The sequence below is a fragment of the Eulemur rufifrons genome, chromosome 29, assembly GCF_041146395.1.
Source record: "Eulemur rufifrons isolate Redbay chromosome 29, OSU_ERuf_1, whole genome shotgun sequence".
NCBI classification, from domain to species: Eukaryota; Metazoa; Chordata; class Mammalia; order Primates; family Lemuridae; genus Eulemur; species Eulemur rufifrons.
Genome location: NC_091011.1, coordinates 19,480,914 through 19,502,257, shown reverse-complemented (window position 1 = coordinate 19,502,257; position 21,344 = coordinate 19,480,914). Strand labels below are relative to the sequence as shown.

Here is a 21,344-nt window from a genome sequence, read left to right as displayed (position 1 = left end):
CTATAAATAATAATGTTGAATGTAAATGGACTAAACTCTCCAATCAAAAGTCATAGAGTAGCTGAACAGATAAAAAAAGTAAGAGCCAACTATATGGTGTCTACAAGAAACCCACTTCACCTCTAAAGACACACATAGACTGAAAATAAAGGGATAGAAAATGATGTTCCATGCAAATGGAAACCAAAAAATAGCAGGAGTAACTATACTTCTATCAGATAAAATAGATTTCAAGACACTGTAAAAAGAGACAAAAAAGGTCATTATATAATGATAAAGGGGTCAATTTAGCAAGAGGATGTGACAATTCTAAATATATATGCATTCAACATGGGAGTGCCCAGCTAAATAAAGCAAACATTATCAGAGCCACAGAGAGAGAGACAGACCCCAATATAATAATCACTACAGACCTCAACACTCCACTTTCAGCATTGGACAGATCATCCTGACAAAAAGCAACTAAGGTTTGTGGCAACCCTTGTTGGGCAAGTTTATTGGTGCCATTTTTCCAAAAGCTTACTTCATCTCTCTGTGTCACATTTTGATAATTCTTACAATATTTCATGCTCTTTCATTACTACCATATCTGGTATGGTGATCTGTGATCAGCCAGTGATCTTTGACATTACTATTGTAATTATTTGGGGGCACGATGAACCTCACCCATATGATGAGATGGTGAACTCAATTGATAAATGTCATATGTGTTCTGACTGCTCCATTGACCAGCCATTCCTTGTCTCTCTCTTGCTTCTCAGGCCTCCCTATTCCCTGAGATACAAGAATATTAAAATTGGGCCAATTAATAACCTTACCATGGTCTCCACTGTGTTCAAGTAAAAGGAAAAGTCTCATATCTTTCATTTTAAATCAAAAGCTAGAAATGATTAAGGTTAGTGAGGAAGGCATGTTGAAAGCCGAGATATGCCAAAAGCCAGGCCTCTTGTGCCAAACAGTCAAGTTGTGAATAGAAAGGAAAATTATTGAAGGAAACCAAAAGTGCTACTCCAGTGAACACAAAAGTTATTAGAAAGCAAAACAGCCTTACTGCTGATACTGAGAAAGTTTTGATGGTCTGGATAAAAGATCAAACAAGCCACAATATTCCTTTAAATCAAAGCCTAATCCAGAGCAAGGTCCTAACTGTCTTCAATTTTATAAAGGCTGAGAGAGGTGAGGAAGCTGCAAAGGAAAATTTGGATGCTAGTAGAGGTTGGTTCTTGAGCCATCTCTGTAATATAGAAGTGCAAGGTGAAGTAGCAAGTGATAATATAGAAGCTACAGCAAGTTATCCAGAAGATCTACGTAAGATAATTGATGAAGGTGGCTACACTAAACCATACATTTTTTATGTAGAAGAAATAGCCTTATATTGGAAGAAGATGCTATCTGGGACTTTCATAGCCAAAGACAGAAGTCAATGCCTGGCTTCACAGCTTCAAAGGACAGGCTGACTCTCTTGTTAAGGGATAAGGCAGCTGGTGACTTTAGGTTGAAGTCATTGCTCATTTACCATTCTGAAAATCCTAGGGCCCTTAAGAATGCTAAATCTACTCTACCTCTATAAGTGGCACAACAAAGTCTGGATGACAGCAACATCTGTTTACAGCATGGTTTACTGAATATTTTAAGCCCACTGTTGATACCTACTGCTCAGAAAAAAAGATTCCTTTGAAAATATTATTGCTTCATTGGCCATGCACCTGGTCACCCAAGAGCTCTGATGGAGATGTATAAGGAGATTAATGTTATTTTCATGTCTCCTAATATTAATACAACAACCATTCTGTAGCCCATGGATCAAGGAGCCATTTCAACTTTTAAGTCTTATTATTTAAGAAATATACTTTGTGAGGCTACAGCTAACATAGATAGCGATTCATCTGATGGATCTGGGCAAAGTAAATTGAAAACCTTCTGGAAAGGATTCACTATTATAGATGTCATTTATGGTTCATGCAAAAAGGTCAAAATATCAACATTAACAGGAGTTTGGAAGGTGATTCCAACCCTCATGGATGACTTTAAGGGTTCAAGACTTTGGTGGAACTACAGATAGAGTGAAAAATAGCAAGAGAACTAGAATTAGAGTTGGAGCATGAATATGTGACTGAATTGCTGCAATCCTGAATAGATGAGGAATTGCTTCTTATGGATGAGCAAAGAGTGGTTTCTTGAGGTAGAGGCTATTCCTGGTGAAGATGCTATGAACATTTTTGAAATGGCAACAAAGGATTTAGAATATTGGAAAAACTTAGTTGACAAACCAACAGCAGGGTTTGAGAAAACTGACTCAAACTTTAAAAAAAGTTCTACCGTGGGCAAAATGCCACCAAACAGTATCATAAGCTACAGATAAATGTTTCATGAAAGGAAGAGCAAATAGATGTGGCAAATTTTGTTGTTATTTTAACAAATTACCTCAGCCACCCCAACCCTCAGAAACCACCACCCTGATCAGTCAGCAGCCATCAATATCAAGGCAGGACACTCCACCAGCAAAATAATTACAACTTACTGAAGACTCAGATGATTGTTAGCATTTTTTAGCAATATAGTATTTTAATTGAAGTTTGCACATTTTTTTAGACCTAATTCTATTGTACACTTAATAGACCACATTATAGTGTAAATATAACTTTTATATGCACTGGAAAATCAAAGAATTCATGTGACTTTCTTTTTAATCACATTTGCTTTATTGTTGTCTGTAACTGAACTTGCAACATCTCCGAGGTATGCCTGTGTACAGAAAACCCTAACAACTGCATCATAAAACTGTTAGAGTTAATAAATTTATTTGGTAAAGTTGCAGGATAAAAGTCAACATACAAAAATAAAAATTGCACTTTTATACACTAACAACAAAGCATGTGTAAAGAATATTAGAAAAACAGCCCCATTTATCATAACACCAAAAGGAATAAAATATTTAGGAATAAACTTAGGAAGTGAAAAACTTGTTTTCTGAAAATGATAACACATTAATGAAAGAAATTAAAGAAGACATAAATACCTGGAAAGACATCCCACTTGAATTAATTAGAAGACAATATTTTTAAAATGTCCATATATCCTAAAAGGATTTACAGATTCAATACAATCTCTATCAAAATCCCAATGGCATTTTTTGTAGAAGTAGAAAAAACAACTCTAGAATTCACATGGAACTGAAAAAGACCATGAATAACTAAATAAAGCTGAAAGCATCACATGTTCTGACTTCAAAATATAGTATAAAAATACAGTATTCAAAACAATATGGTAGCAGCATAAAGACAGACATATAGATGAATGGTACAGAATAGAGGGCAGCTCATAAATAAATCCACACATATATGGCCAACTGATCCTCAACAATTGTGCTAAGACTACATAATGGGAAAAGATAGTCTCCAGCAATGATGTTAAGAAAACTGGATATCCATGTGCAAAAGAATAAAACTGGGCTCTTTTCTTACACCATGTACAACAAAAATCAACTCAAAATGGATTGAAGCCTTAAAGTTAAGATCTGAAACTCTAAAACTCCTAGAAGAAAACATAGAGGAAAAGCTCCATGACATTTGCCTTGGCAATGATTTCATGGACATGATGCCAAGAGCACAGGCAACAAAAGCAAAAACAAACAAGACTATATCAAACTAAAAAGCCTCTGTGCACAAAGGAAACAACAGAATGAAAAGTCAACCTATGGGAGAAAATATTTGCAAACCATATATCTGGTAAGAGGTTAATCTCTAAAATATTAATATATAAGCAACTCCAAAAACTAAATAGCAAAAACCTAATAACTCAGTTACAAAATGAGCTAAGGACCTGAATAGACATTTCTCCAAAGGAGACACAGAAATGGCCAATAGGTATATGAAAAAATGTCACTAGCTATCAGGGAAATGCAAATCCAAACCATGATGAGATTATCACCTCATACATGTCACAGTGGCTATCATCAAAAGAACAAAAGACAACAAGTATTGGCAAGGATGTATAGAAACTGGAATCCTTACTTACTATTAGTGAGAATGCGAATGGCACAGTTGCTATAGAAAACAGTATGGAAGTTCATCAAACAATTAAAATAGAACTACCATAAGATCCAGCAACCCCATTTCTGGGTATTTATCCGAAAGAATTGAAACCAGGATCTTGAGGAGATACTTGCACTACTATGTTCACTGCAGGGCTATTCACAATAGTCAAGATATGGAAAAAACCTACATGTCTATCAACCAATGAATAGATAAATAACATGTGGAATATATATATGTATACAATGGAATATTATTCATTCTTTAGAAAGAATGAAATTCTGCAATATTAGACAACATGGATGAACCTTGAGGACATCATGCTAAGTGAAATAAGACAGTCATACAAAGACAAATATCACATAATGCCACTTATATGAGGTATCTAAGAAAACAGTCAAATTCATAGAATCAAAGAGTGGAATGTTAGGTACCAGGGGCTGGAGTGAGGGGGGATATGGGGAGTTACTAATTAATGGGCATAAAGGTTCAGTTAAGCAAGATGAGTAAGTTCTAGAGATCTACTGTATAACATTGTACCCATGGTACACAATACTATGTTGTGCACTTAACAATTTGTTAAGAGGGTAGATCACATGTTAACTATTCTTACCACAATAAACAAAAGAAACCTATTAGTGTAGCTATTCATAAAGGAGAAAAACCATATAATGATCCCCAAAATATTTTTAAAGCCAGTTTTTAAATTCAACATGTATTTTATAGCTTTAATGAGTTATAATTCACACACCATATACTTTCAATGTCCATTTTTAATTTAAAAATTATTTTGGTTTATATGGATTGAAAGGAAACTTCCTTTACATACTAACAGCAAATGAAACAGTGAGCCACTAAAGGATTCTTCACCTTGGAGTCAGAAACAAAATAAGGGCAAAGCAATCACTGCAATTCAAACTTGTTCTGGAAGTTTTAGCCAATACATAAGACAAGAAAATAAAGGGGTATAATTATTAAAGTATTTTCATTATTTGTAGATTATATGATAACCTGCCTAGAAAAGCCAGAGAATCATTTGAAAAACTACAAGAATTGAAAAGAAAGTTTAGTAATGTAGCTGTATACAAAAGTAATGCAAGAAATCAAACAGGTTTCCTAAAAACTAGCAATGACAAATATATTTAATAATATAAAAAAATTATCATTTTTAACAGAAAAAAGGAAAAACCCCTATAAAATCCATATTTAAAAAACCATAGTAGAACTCATAGGGGGAAAAAACTATAAAGTTTTACTAAGGTATAACAATTAGAACAATAAAAATAATAACTAACACTCAAATGTTTGTTCTGTCAGCAATTCTAAGCACCTTTATATGCATTAACTCTTCTTATATATGGTCACCTGTGAGGTCAGTGTTATTCTCCCCATTTTATGGATGATTAAACTGAGGCACAAAGGGGTTAAGTGACTTGAGTAGTCTAATAAGTAGATATGTATCATACTCCTGGGATAGAGACTCAATCTTATAAAGATTAAGCTCTCTTTGAATGAATCTGCAGCAATTCCAATAGACTTTGTTGGGTGACCAGGGGTGGGGAGAATTCTAAACACATTTATTCCAAGGTTTACCTAGAAAAGTAAATGCAAGCAAATGTGAAAAATGATAACAATAAAGGGAGGATTGGAATTGTGTTGCTCTTGCTCAGAAACAAATAGATCGATATAAGAGAGAATCTAAAACAGACTCAAGTACATATGAGAATTAATTGGTTAAGTGATAAAAACTGACCTTTCAAATGAATGAAAAAGATTATGTGATATTGAATTTGGACAATACCTCAGTTGAGGGGATAAATAGACTCCTATATGTCATTGTACTACAAAATTAATTCAAGAGTGACGAATGAACTATAGGCACAATAGAAAAGTATGAAAGAAAATATGGAAAAATATTTTAATGTTTTTGAGGTAGGGAAGTGTTTCCAAGCAACATATGAACACAGAAAACAAAATGTATTGTCATGATTGTATAGAAATTTTAAAGTTCTAGAAAGCAAACATAAATAAACCATAAATTGAAATCTTGGAAGAAACTGTTAAGATACATAATAGACAAAAGGTTACTGTCTATTGAAAGAACCCTACAAAATACTAAAAATCAATTTTGTAAAGGTCAAGAAGAAATTAAATATTCAACAGACATATGAAAAGATGCAAAACTTCACTGATAAACAATTATTTTAAAAAGAATTTTTCTTTTTTTTTTTTACCTATCATAAAAAGTTAAAAGTGTGATAACATTGGTGTTCGTAGAGATGCAGGGAAATGGACACTCTCATCATTAAAATTTCTTGATATTTATAAAATTATGATTTAGCAGTCCCAATTTAAATATTCTATGTTATAGAAATACTAGAATAAGTGTGCAAGGATATACATACAAGGATGTTGATTACTCGTAACATTGGTTGTTATGATAAAAGTTAAATATAATCTAAATATTGACAAGGGAATGGCTAAATACATGGTGGTCACTCATGATGGTGAACAATAAAACCCTAGGACCATTAAAAAGTATGAGGAAGATCAAGGCAGATGCTCAAGAAACACTGTTGAATACAAGTAACAAGTTATAGAATAATAAGAATATTAGATTTCATTTTTTAAAAAAATATTGTGTTTCTGTATGTGTTTCCTAGAATGATACATACAAAACTGCTTACAATCAGTATCTCTGAGGAGTAGATCTAAAGGACGGTAATATTCTCTTTTCTTGATGCATTGTTTACTTTAATGTACTACTACAAGCATGTACAATATTTTTTATGTGTGATTTAAAGGACCCCTACCTCCACAGCCCTGTCACTTTCAGATATGTGATCAATAAGAAAGACTTCCTTATCCTGAGCTAAGAATCTTCCACCCATTGGCCCCCTTAAGTATGTCCTCTTCCACATTATACTCTCTCAAATAAATGAAGATAGCTGCCATGTACCCCTCAATCTTCTATTATTCAATTAAATATCCCAAGTCCCTTCATATATTCCTTATGTAAATACCTTTCAGGGTTCTAAATACGCTCTCTTTAGAATATCAAGATATATTCCCCTGGGCTCCATCTGACTAGAGCAACATAGAGTGGGTCTATTATCCCCCTTGTATTGGAAATGATTTCAACAAATGCACTTAAGATCTTAAGTAGCTGTTTATTATCTAACAAAACTGTTTATTAAAAATGGATGCATGCGGTACATATGAGGGTCATGGAAACTCTCTGTACTATCTTCTCAATTATTCTATAAATCTAAAAATGTTCTAAAGGATAAAAGTCATTAAATAAAATCAAATAACATATCTACAAATATAAAATGTAATTTGAGATAAGATTTCCCCTAAGGAAAGTTTCCTTTATAATTTACTTCTTGTGTCCAGTAGCAATTTATGTGATTTATATGAATCATGTTATATTTTACTGGCATCTATTTATGCCTTAATTCTAGTAACTTTGCCAAAACTATCAAAAAATGTAATACAACAAATAGTTTTAACAATAAATGTAGAAAAATATTGCTGCCAAAAATATTCCGAAAAACAAATAATTATGCTTTCTCAGAAAGTTAAAAAAACGAAAAATAATGGCCAAAATAAAACTTTAGCTTACTTTTGTTTACTGATGTTAAATTCTAGTGATACATTAAAATTAAACTAAATGAACTTAAACTTTGAGTTAGTTTACAAATATAAATATTTCCAAAACAAGTCCAAATACACAAAAGAAATCCATAAAAATAATAGCTTTTTTTGAAGACAACATCTAAGTTTGGTTCATATCTCCTCTCTTAATCACAATGCTGAAACTTAATGTGTACATTCATTTGAAAAACATTAAAGTTATTTAATAATCAAATATAGTATGTTTTAAAAACTATTATATAATTACCTTAGATAAGTGTTTGTAGATAAAACACATAAAATATCACGAACAGTCTGTGAATAGAACCAAATCAATGAAACTTTTCTAAGGAATGTTGTAACATTTAAAATGCTTTCATTCATTAATATAAATAGAGACGCTGTTACTGTAATAGAAAGCTGAAGAGGTAGGGCAGAAACAGAGGAGCCTACTCACCACATTGAGGGCGCATCCATGCCTCAAGCTTCCAGGTCCAGAAGATTCCCACATTCCTGGAGCTGACTTTCCTGTTATTCTTCCAGATATGGAATTTGAGTGCTTGCCCATCCACCCACCCACCCACTCTTCTTTCCCTCACTTCCTGATCGGAGGGGTTTTTACTAAGGCCTTGCCCCTGGAGGTTCTGATTCAGAACACCTGGGTGGGAGGCCTGGGTAAGGTATTTAGAAGATACTATTCAGGTGTGGGGAAACTTAGAGCCTGCTCGCATCTCAAGCTAATTACTGACAGTGGATTACAAGACACTTGGTGTAAGCAGATGTCTTTAGTATCAGCATCCTTCTTTATTTTATTTCTATCATTTTGCCCCAGGAGTTTACCTCATCTGCACCTACTAGTGCTCAGCTTCTCTCAGCGAAAATTTTCATTTTTTATCATTTGCACATTAATGAATGCTTTAGGAATTTTCTTTCATCTCTTGGTTATAATAGCATTTTAAGCTTGCATTTTTGGCATGGTCTTCAGCCAAACAACTTTCAAATATAAAAGACCATGAGGAGAAGACGTCTGACTCACCGGCACATAGTAGACATTTTACAGGTAATTGTTGAATGAATGAAATAACAAATATATAATGTCTTACACATAAAGCCCAGATTCTCATATGGTGGTTGTTTTTGTTTTTTCTGATCTTTCCTTTTTCCACCCCTTGGCATTCTACTTTTGTGTTAAAAATGTAACCTTTTGTCCATCAAGAGATGAATGGATAAAGAAATGGAATACTATTTAGCCATAAAAAAGAATGAAATCCTGTCATTTGTGGCAACATGCATGAGTCTGGAGGACTTTATGTTAAGTGAAATAAGTCAGACACAAAAAGGTAAAATCAGCATGTTCTCACTCATGTAGGAGCTAAAAAAGTCGAATTTACAGAAGTAGTGAGTAGAATAGTGGTTTCTACAGGCTGGGAAATGGAGATGGTGATTGAAAGAGTTTGCTTAATGGGTAAAAAATTACAACTAGAAAGGAGAAATAACTTTTAATGTTCTGTAGCACTATAGGTTGACTATAGTTAACAGCAATATATTATATATTTTCAAATAGCTAGAAGAAAACGTTTTGAATGTTTCCCACACAGAGAAATTATAAGTGTTTAAGGTGATAGATATGCTAATTACCCTGATTTGATCTTTAGGCATTGTATACATGTATCAAAACATTGCACTGTACCCCTTAAACATGTATAATTATTATGTCAATTAAAAATAAAATTTAAAAATGTAACTTCTCCCCAATTTCTCTGGATATAGTAAGTATATATATTAATATCCTCTTAAATTACATATTTCTCTGAGAAAAAAAAATATCCCACCCAGGAAAGAAGTATTTTTTAATGTTTAAGTGAATCCTCAGGAACAGTTTAGTCCCAGCTCTGCCCCAGACAAATAACTTCTTTTAGGAATAACTTACCCTTCTATAAAAACAGTGTTGGAGTAGATCTTCAAGCTGTCCACTTGGGGAACCTGTGGCCTTCAGGCCACATGTGGCTCTCTTGATCCCCAAGTGTGGCCCCTTGACAGAATCCAAACTTCACAGAACAAATCCCTTTATTAAAAGAATTGGTTCTATAAAATTTGGACTCAGTCAAAAGGCCGTACTCCAGAATCTAGAAGGCCACATGTGGCTCCAGGGCCGCAGACTCCCCAGCACGTGTTTGTATGTGGATAACTAGTGCTGTGAGTTTCCATTTTTACTGGGAAAGGGAGTAGGGTAGGGGGGTGAGTAGGTGTGCACAAAGGAGGCTGCCTCCTCCATGCACTTTCAGAGACTATTTTATGTAAACCTCCCAAGAAAATTAATAATATCTATCCACCTATCCATCTACCTACCTACCTACACACATCTATATTCCTACTTCACTCAAAACTCCATATTATCAAATTAATTATGGGCTTATCTGCTTCTCTGATCTCTGTTTTAACCTGAAATGGCTGCTACAGAAGGCTTAAGAGCACTCATCAAGATGTACCAAATGATGGTGAGGGTGTGAGAAAGGGAGAAGTGGAAGGTGAATGTGGCAGCTAAATTTGGTCCAAGAAGCTTTGGCAGCAATTGTGTGCAACTTAACTGATAACACAAAAAATTTATGGGTGACTGAAAAATTTGCACTCTGCATGACATGTATTTTATAACTCAGACAAATGTTGAAAAAGAATCATAGTTGAATTTGGATTCTAATTTAAAATGAAATTTAAGTTTAGAATTTGTAATTTTTTTCACTGATTCGAGAGCATCCTTCATAGAAAAATGTTTCCAATTCCATAGAAACTGATACATAATGCTAATATCACAATTTATTATGCATGAAGTTATGTAAATGAGATTCTAGTCACATGTACAAGCAGATGCCAATACGAGAGTATATTCATTTATAGGACTTTAAGATTCAATACTGTCACAGGAAAGTCATACTAGATATGCCTTCCTTTTTTCTTTACCAGAAGTGACTTACACAACGGAAAATTTAAATGCTCATCAGAAGTATCCTTGGGGTGAAAAATAAGCCACAATAGGACAAATAAAGACTTAAAGACTGAGAGGTTTATAAGCAAGTGCAGAGAAAGGAGTGAAGCTTTGGTGGCTGCAGGGATGGGCACACGCATGTGTGCTTATGTGCCTGCTAGTGTACATACACAGTTTGGGCTGTGGTGTGTTTGGGGAGTAGTTGAGTATTTCTAAGCCTTGGATTTTAATTTTAAAAATATAGCAATAGCAGATCTAATTATCATTTTCTCCCATGCCAGCTGTTTCTCCACTGAATAGCTAATTCATGTATTAGCCCCTCTAAGTGGAATCCTATAAGAATAGGCCACATTTGGCTGTGATGGAACAGAAACATGCCAGTGGAGAAAGTCTTCAAGCTGAGCTGGGACGGGCAAGGGGCTGGAGAGTGGCAAACTTGTTCACACTTCACCCACTCCTTCTCGTTTCCTCTATCCTGACTTTCTCCAAAGCGTCCCTAGGGAACTGAATCAAGGGTGAAACAACAGAGATGTGGAGGGAGATGCCTTTCTCACTCCTAAATTATTCATATGCTATGTGAAAACAAAGGACTGAGAAATATGGGAACTGGAATTATATAAAGAAAGTATACAATTTCACTTTAAATACAGAAAACTCATTTCAATAGAACCACAGCTGGTATGGTGGTAGAGAAATCACATGACTGTTATCTGCTTAAAAGTATAAAATAAATATACACCGACTAAGGCAAGACAACTTGTAAACAATATAAATAAAGATGGTTCAAAATTGTTAGAAATTCAAGGACCCACTGTTTTTACCCATGCTTTTATTAATAGATAAATCATACCCAGAACAAAAATATCTGCCAGTGGTATTTTATTTTATTTTTTAAATTTTTTGACTACCTGGAGAATGCTAGTGGTATTTTAAAGATTATTTCTTTTATTGTGGTATTTTCTTCTATTGTGAAAACAGTGATTATATAGAAAATTATTTTTAAATGGCTATACAATTTTTTTCTGTGCATGTCTACTCAAAATAGATCAAGACTTGATTGTGCTGTATATTCGAAAGGTACTAAAGTTGTCACTGTAGTTTTCTTTTATAGTACCTATAATAATTGCAGTTCTTTAGTCATTTGTGTGATTACTTGCTTAATGTTTGCAAACTGCCCCCCATAATCCAGGACTATCAGTTGAAGATGGAGGTGGCCATGTTTTATCTGTCCCAGTGTACCTACGATATTAACGTGGTCCTTGGTACATAGTGAGTGATTAATATATTTTGAAAGAATAAATGATATAAGTAATAACTTTTATAATATGGCTTTCTAAAAAACCCATATACTAGTTCATCTGGATAAAAAACAAATTTTTAGAGAGAGAAAGAGTTCACCCCCAAAATAAGATGGAATTCTGAGCAATTAGCATTAATCTATTATAGTCTTTATCTTGAATCCAAAAACAAGTGATAAATTAGAAAAAATACCTTTTTAAAGATAAAACAAGTAATCACCATAACAACCGGAAGCAATAATGTCTTTGTGTATCTCAGTGGAGTCTGAAATATAGGAAATTATTCAAAATCATTATTTATTGAATTTTACATTAAATTAGCAAACCTCTATGTCAAACTGACTGCCATGATAAAATTTCTTAAAGGTAAAAGTCTTCATCAGTAGCAGAATATGTATTCATCAACTTCCACATTCTAATATAAGAATTAAAATTACAAAAATAGTTATAAGAAGTATTCAAAAAAATTAATGATAAAAACTATTAAACCTGGAATTAGCTAGTCTTTTTTCCCTTTCTTTCAGTTTTGTTTTTATTTATACAATATTAACTTTTAAAATATGTGTTTACTGATCCCTAGGTCCTACATCATCATTTTCTGTGCTGTTTAGTTCCATTATTTTCATTAGTGAAGCTAGAGCTAATGAGGAAGAAAGCTAACCAAAGTAATTACTGAGACTTTGAATAAGTACAGAATTAATGTCAGTTAAATAATTCTCATGACCTATTATTGTGATAGGGAGTGATTTACCATATAACTAAATTATATATTTCTTGAAAGCAGAAACCAAATCTTTTTCTTCTTTGCAGTCCCATAGCAAACTGCCTCACAGATAATTAGTGGTCAATAATAGATTTTAAACGAATAGATAACTGGTTGGATAGATAAGAGAATAATGTAAAATTTAATTGTATATTTACCACTAATTTAGAATTCATAATTATGAGACAAGGACTAATCCAGGGACAACTTTTTCATGTTATACGAAGAAAAAATTAAGCTGCAGATAGAGAAAAGAACACTGGATTGGGAGTTCTAGAATCCATTAGCATCCATGTCCCAATATTGGCTTCAGTATATATTTTAGGTAAATCTTTTAAGCTGTATTTTCTTTCTTTGCAAATGAAAGAATTATATTACATGGTCTCTAAGGTATCTTCTTGATCTTATGCTCCATGATTCTACAAAGAGGCAAATATTTTAAAGCTTAACAACAGGAGCTTTTTTAAAGGATAATACCATGCATTTCTATTACTTAGAAGGGATTTTATGCTTTCATGAAAACCCATTAGAAATATACCTTTCTTGGCAATATTATGTTTAAAAATTTCATAATATTTGGGGTACTAAATGTAATAAAGCTAAATTTCTTAAAAATAAGTAAGAATTTAGATTTCATTTTCCTGAATGGTCCCATATTTCCAAGTGGCCTAGATTATTAAAAGTAATTGATTTATAATAATAGTAATTATTATGGGTCATATATTACATTAAGTATTCTTTCTGGATTATCTTATTGAACCATCATCAATAACTCTTTAAGATAAGAGCTATTAGTCATTGATTTTACAGATAAATAAAACAGGTGAGGAAGGCCATATGATTAGCAAAAGTTATAGTAAAAACTGACACAGTGTTTCTGAGTAAAAATTTTAAGTTTTAGATTGAAAGAATAACTAAAGAGCAAAAACCCATCATACCTGTAGAGAAAGAAGAAATAAAGAAATATTCATACCGCTTTTTCCATGAAGTCAAATTCAGGAGCACAGGTGTATATTAAGGTATCGAAGTCTGTGTACCTTAAGATTCTAGCTGCTATAAGATCACTCAGGCGAATCTGGGAGAAAATAAAGTAAAATGAATTAAAAGTACACAAATGATTGTAGTCAGTAATTGGTTTGATATAAGGATAATGAAGTTCATAGAGCAGATAAATCTAAGGTACATAGGCGTCTCTCAAAGAAAACAAAAACCTAGAGTGAATCAAATGTACTATGTGCTGGCTTATTAAGATAACTGAAAATAAAGAGAAATATTAATAAAAATGAAAAGTAGAAAGAGGTCAGAAAAAAATAAGCAGAGAAGATAAAGAGTGAGCTAAAATCATCTGCTGGGAAGAAATCACCATGCAGTTACCATGAAAAAGCATTTTATTTAACCCCTTTCACCATACATTATAAGTCATAAACAAACTTTCTATACATTGTCATTGTCACAAAGCTTCATACACTGATTATAATGTTTGGTACTTGACATTTTTTAGACATACATTCAAGCCAATAAATATGAGAGCTGATCCTCATAAGAATTTCAACAACTATACATACCACTTTTAGTTACTTGATCTCAAAGGCCTTAAAAATAAACACCAATAACTAAACCCATTGTAAAACTCTTATTTTCTACTGATTATTTACGACCTACTGTTGCTGAGACAATTATGTTTCCACTGCATTCTCACACGGCCAGAAAAACAAAAATATTTGGTATGTAAAATCTTAATTCAAATTATTTATTTTATAGGGAAAGAAGTTATTTTATAACAAGTTTGATAATTATCAGTGGTTTTCATTCCTTCATTGTTCCTCTTATCTGCCAGTACTCAAGAGTAATTTAGAGTTGCACTTCAGTTTTCTAATTTAGAGTAGTCCTGGTGACTAGGAATAATTTAACCAAAAGCCACTATCATTTTAAGTCTTTCTCATAGCTGTCACATAAAGGAAGTCATTTAGGACCACCAATAGGGTGTGTGGGTGTTTCTTTTAAGATTTAAAGAGCTGGGTGGCAATGTGGAGTAAGACAAGAAACAAAATTACAGACCAACTTAATAGATAAATAATTTAGAAAGTCTGAACAAAGTTCAGCATAAAATATATACCCTACAAAATAAAAAGAACAATAAAAGGGAAAGAAAAAAGGGAAATATGTCAGACATCCTAGAGGACAACAGCAACAAATAAACCTAATAAACCACTATACAAAGCTAGAAATGAATAGCAAATAAATGCTTACATTTAAAAATTTTATTTGGCATAAACACTTATTTGTGTTTTATTGAATAGCAAGAGCACTGGACCTTTTAGGGGGAGTACTATAATTCCTTGTTAAGTTAATATAATTTCATCATCCGACAGGGCCCTAATTGCATAGCATAGATACACACATGTATGCTTATTTCTAAATAGAAAGTGCTAGAAATCAAAAGTAAATTCATGCACTGCTTTCTATTCCCTAACCTAGTTAGTTAAGTAGGGACCTAGACTTTCAAAAGGGCCATTATTTAAGACATTAGCCTTAAAACAAACAAAAATATCACATGGAGATAGTCTAGAAAATGAAAAGACAGAGAATTTTTACCATTCTCTTTTTTTATAGTAAGAAAGGCCTTAAAAGTATCAAATTACATCTTAATTTTAGTCTGTATTTATAAACAGATAAAACTCTATTGAAATTTAGAAATAGTTCTTTATTTCAAAGCTAAGGACAAGTTGCTTATGTTAACATCTGCAATAAATGGATTATTTGTATTTTAACTGAAATATAAACAAATAAATACTCAACAAATTATTAGTTTTTTCCCTAAAAGACTAAGAATTCACTGATACACTTTCTTCTCGCCAGTTCACAAAAATCACTGAACTGTGAACTGCAGGATTTTATTACTCAACTCTGGGAATAACTAATTAGCTTGAGGATCTTAAAGAAGGCACTTAACCCTCTGTAAAACAAAGAGATAAGAATAGATGGTTCCTAAGTTTTCATCCAGCTACATATTTATAAGAACTTTTATGTTTTAACTATAAAGTACTTACGTGGTCTGAAACACCTAAGATTTTAGATGTTAGAAATTTCAAAATGATTGTTCCACTCCACCAAGCACTACCTTGAATTAGCTGGAAAATATAACAGTAGTCGAGTCTTACAAATTATAAATTACCCAGTTAAAACATTCAGTTATACCTACAAATAGCATAGGAAAACTTTAATCATGTGAAGTATATTACTGAGGTATATATAGTGATGTTTACAAAAAGAGATGCTCCTTTAGAAAATTTTTCTTAAAGGCAAAGAATGGAAACTTCTATAAAACACATAACAAGACTAAATTCTACACATCTTAAATCTAAAGAAAGTTTTTAAAAGTTATTTCTTTTCAATTTCTGTTACGAAAAAAGAAGAGTTACATGTTTGTTTCCAATTATTATTTCTCAGCTAAAAATCCATTTTTTAAAACACTAAATTAAAAGCTCTTCTACCACTCTTGTAGAAGTATAATTATATGAGATCTTCCTCAAGAAAAGAAAATGTTAAATTTGAAAATTTAAGCTTTCCTTTTAAAAAGAAAAATATGAACTAAAAGTAACAAGGAGGCTCCTGTTTGTTTTTTGTTTACTTTTTTGGCTAGCCTTGATTAAAAAGGGAACAAATGTGGACTTCTGGGTAGCCTGAGGAAAATGATAGCAGCCTAGGTTCATATCTCTCTGTATATCAACCAACAAGTAGAACAATACAATCACATATACAGACAACAGATAACAGTATAAACTTCAATTACCTGTAAACAGGAAAGAACAAATACCTTAGAGTTATCCCTTAAGTTTCTGACCTAAGCCTTTGCGCAGAAGGAGGGGAAACTCATAAAACTATACAGAAGAAAGAAGAGGAAAGTGAGGGGCCCAAAACTGAACTAAAATAATCTGAGAAAGAGAAAAGCCCACCAAAGTGTAAAAAGAGCCCTGGTAGATTGACGAGTGTACTACAGAGCAGGGACCTAAGAGTGTGCAGGATAAAAAGTACTGATGTCAGAAAGGCATCACTTCTGGAAAGGAGAATAAAAAGGGAGAGAGGGGAAAATTGAGTTTCCGGAAGGGCAAATGAGAACCAAAAAAAAAAAAAAAAAAATCAAGACAGTCACTGCTGGCATCACAAAAAGAAAACACAAGGAAAAAAATATTCATTGAAAAAAACCCATGCTACATCGATAGAAGAGGTTTCACTCGGACTAGAAAACATCAATCCTGTCCACAAAAATAATCAGATAAAAGATGCCCATGTATCTATACAAAGCTTCTATAAGAAAAAATTGACAAATATTTCGACTGATGAAATCCATACTACTAAACAATAAAATCTCACAAAGCAAAAGAAAACTATTATGCAGAACTAGAAGCTGAATTAAATATCCTCAAATAAGCATTCAGAGATATAAAAAAGCAACTTAAATGAGAGATTCAGAAACTAAAAACAGAAATGGAAAAAAAAAACAAAGAACTAAAAAGTTTATTCAACACAGAAAAGAAATGGAAGAAAAGGAGAATATTTTTAAAAAATGAAAACTAAATCATGATGATTAAAGGAGAAGAGATTCAACTAAATATTTAATAAAGACATTGAAGTAAAAGCAGTAAAACAATCACAAAGAACAAAAATAAGATTAGAGAAAGAAGTAAAAAGGATCAGAGAAAGGGATAGAAACATAAGATAGGCACATACTTATAAATGAAGTCCCTGTAAAAGAAAAACAAAGCAGTGAATCAGAACTAGTATTTAAATTACTCTACAAGAAAACTTTTCAGAAATAAAAGAAAACCTGAATCTACATTTGGAAAGTTGAAAGAATCCATTAGGTCCTGGAAAAATTAATCCAGTATGGTAAACTAACTCAAGACACATGATAAAGCTATTAAAAATGAAGAAAAATTTCTCAGAACTTCCAGACACAAAAGTCACATAATTTACAAGGGCAAGAGAATTTGGTTAGCATAAGACTTGTATACAACCAAGACAACAGTGTAGAAGCATTTTCAAGAAACTCAAGAAAATGAGAACCAAGGACTTTACATCCAGCCTATCTGTCATTCAAGTATAAAAGTTATAGAAATAGTTTTGAATATGCAATTATTGAGCAAATAATGTTAACTTTTCTAAATATAAAAAAGTTAAAAATGGAAGAGAATCATACAGAAACAAAGTAAATATAATAAAATACAAATAAAATTTATAACAAATATTTTCAAATCACCTCACAAAGCAAACAAAGAGACCCAATCTATCCTATACAGAAGAGACAAACTAAAACAGATTCAGATTCAGGTAAAAAACAACATGATGGAAAAAGTGTACCAGGCAAATAAGATTTCCATATTAGAAACTAAGGAAGATATTTAAACCAATGACCAAAAGAAAATTCATGGCCTCAAAAACTTAAATCAATAAAAATGAAGGAGTAAAAATAAATGAACTAAATCTTTGAATCAAAAAGCTAGATAAAGAATAACAAAACAAACCCAATAAAAGCACACAAAAGAAAATATTCATGAGAAGAATAGTTTATTATATTTACTCCATGTGTATCTATTTTGTTGTTTTTTTCTTTCTTTCTTATATTCTAAGATTCTTTTATCATTTCTTTTCTGTTTCAAGAACTTTATTCTTTAATGATTTCTCTGCTACGAACAGATTCTTTTAGTTTTCCTTGATCTGAGAATGTTTTTATTTCCCCTTTGTTCCCAAAGGATACTTTCATTGGAAGTATTTCATCTTGACAAACATGCCACAATGTTCTGGCCTCTGTAATTTCAGAGAAGTTGACTCTGATTCAAATCAGTTTTGCCCTACAGGTAATGTGTCATTTCTCTCTGCCTGTTTTCAAGATTTTTTCTTTATTTTTAGTTTTCAGAAGTTTAATTATGGTGTATCTTGTCATGGGTTCATTGGGTTGTCTTACTTGGGAATTGCTGTTTCTTAACCCTGCAGGTTTATATCTTTTGCCAAATTTGGGGAGTTTTTAGCTATTACTTCTTAAATACTTTTCAGCCCCACTCTCTTTTTCCATTCCCTCTGAAATTTTGATAATACAAATATTAGATCTTTTGTTATTGCCCCACAGGTCCCTGAGGCTCTGTCATTTTTTTCCAGTCTATTTTCTCTCGGTTTAGATAGGGTAATTTCCACAATATTATGCTATCTTCAGGTGCACTGATTGCTTCCTGTCATATTCACTCTGCTACCAAGCCCATTTACTGAGTTTTTTTATTTCAGCTATTGTATTTTTCAGTTCTATAATCTCTAAGTTGTTTTATTTTTTTTCAGTTTCTATTTCTTTGGTGAGATTTTTCTAACCTTTTCATTTGTTTCCAGAGTACTTAAAATTGCTCACTGAAGTATTTTTACAATGATTGCTCTAAACCCTTTTCAAATAATCCCAACATCCTATTCATCTCAGTGTTGACATCTGTTGATTTCTCTTTTCTCATTCAAGTTGTTCTTTTCTTTATTCTTGCTATGATAGTTTTTCTACTGTCCTGTACATTTTGGATAAAATGTGGGCGACTGTGGATCCTATTTTATTATTCCATTTTAGCATATAGTCTCCTTATTTAGGTTTAGCATACAAAGTGCTAGCCTACTTCTGTGTACCATAGGTACAACAATTTAGTTTTCATAGTCTTTGCAGTGCTATTCTGGTCAGCTTAACTCACCTGGTGCCCTAGTATTCCATCTCAGTCCCCACTTTAGCTGCCCATGGGGGAAAAACACATTTCCCAAGTTTTGTTGGTACTAGGTGGAAGGTGAAAGACACCAGGCTTGTGGGGGGAAGAGAGCTCTTTTCTGGCATGACTAGTGTGGGCAGGGTTCTTGTTTGATCCCTTCTGGCACCACTTACATGGGCAGCCTCCCTGGTGGGACATAGTGGATACTAGACCCATAAGATGGAGAGTATTTTTCCTGGACCCACTCTCTAAGTGCCTTGTGCCACCACTAGATGAAGTTTCAGGAGATCGCAGCCTATTGTGTTTTTCTTTGAGTCTGCCCAGTCTGCCTTTCTATAGCATTGCACTGGAATTGGAGCTATGGTTATGAAATCATGATTGCAGATATACACACACGTTTGCATGCGCATATGTACAGTGAAAGGGCCTAGAAGCAAGGACACACTGGTAGCAATGAGTATACCTACCACTCAGGTCTTAGTTTCTAAACACCTTCTCCACTAAAAGGAATCATGGATCATTGGAAAAATGGCTGATTCCAGGGCTAGGGCAAGGAAAATCAAGATGAGCCTGGAGCATCTTTTTGAGCGATAATATAAGGAAGTACTAAATAATTTCTGAAGACGTGTCAAAGGACAAGGGATCCTTTGAACACATTCACAATGGCTAACTCTGGAACTGATATTGGTGTACAATGTGAGTTTTCCCCAGAGACACAATAAATTGTTCCAGCATCATTCATTGAAAAGTGACCTACAAGGCAATCTTAGTGGAATTGTTTTGAATCTAAACATTAACTGGGGAGAACTGATATTATATGAATCTTCATACACATAAACATTGTTTATTTTTCTATTTATTATTGGATCTTACATCTTAAGAATTTTTAAATAAATTTTGTCATACAAATATTGTATGTATTTTGTTAGATTTATTTAGATACTATGCATTTTTCTTCTGTTTGTTGCCACAGAATATAAATGCAGTTGATATTTGAATATAAACCTTATATCTAGCCATGGCATTGAATTCTTATAATTCTTGGTTATAAATTATTTTGTTTTCTATGTAAACATTGATATTATAATAAATTTTGCTTCTTCCTTTCCCTTTCTTTCCTATTCCTATTATTTACTTTTCTTGCTTTACTATGCTACCTCAAACATTTAATAAAATATAAAAAAGTGTATTTATCTCTATTTTGATTTTAAATGGAATACTCCAAATACCTCATCTATAAGATTAATGATTGCTAAAGAATTTTACTGGGTTGAGAAAACTCCCTGCTATTTCTATTATGCTAAGAGTTTTAATCATAAATAGTTGTTCAATTATATCAATTTCAATTTCTGTGTCTAATGAGATGATAAGGTATTTTTCTCCTTTAATCTGTTAGTGTGATAATTTATATTTATAAATTTTCCAGAAACATCTTTGCAGTCCTAGGAGAAAGACAATTTGATCAAAAATGTATAATCCCCATTATATATATGGCTGTTCTTGAATTACTAATCTTTTTTATTTTTATATCTATGGAATGTTTTTAATCTAGGTGATCTATGTTTTGGATTAAGAATGGCCTTTCTCATACTATCCTTATCTGCCTTAATATTGAGCTTTAGATTACCACAGGGGTCGCTTTCTCCTCTTGTAAGGATTCTCATGCCTTATGATACAAACAAAGCTCTCCTTTGTAAATTTCAGCATGTGCTCAGTTCTATAATTACCTTGCAATCAAAAATCAGACTCTCCCATTAAACAATGAATTTGTGCCTACTGAAGGAAACTATAAAGTCAATCATTTAGACCTAAAATTACCTTGTTCAGGTTCTATGTAATAAATATTTATCTTTGCTAAAAATACATAGGAGCTAAAAACAGAGAATAACATAATACTTA

At 32.6% G+C, this 21,344-nt stretch overlaps 1 protein-coding gene across 1 annotated transcript in view; it reads right to left on the bottom strand.

Moving 5' to 3' along the window:
- DPY19L2 (dpy-19 like 2) overlaps window positions 1-21,344 on the bottom strand; it is a 132,914-nt gene that overhangs the window by 28,367 nt on the left and 83,203 nt on the right. Inside the window, exons 13-16 of the mRNA XM_069461860.1 lie at window positions 15,765-15,845; window positions 13,688-13,789; window positions 12,145-12,216; window positions 7,939-7,985 (exon numbers count right to left, since the gene is read on the bottom strand). Of these exons, the coding sequence (XP_069317961.1) occupies window positions 7,939-7,985; window positions 12,145-12,216; window positions 13,688-13,789; window positions 15,765-15,845 (302 nt within the window). The remainder of the gene's footprint in view (window positions 1-7,938; window positions 7,986-12,144; window positions 12,217-13,687; window positions 13,790-15,764; window positions 15,846-21,344) is intronic.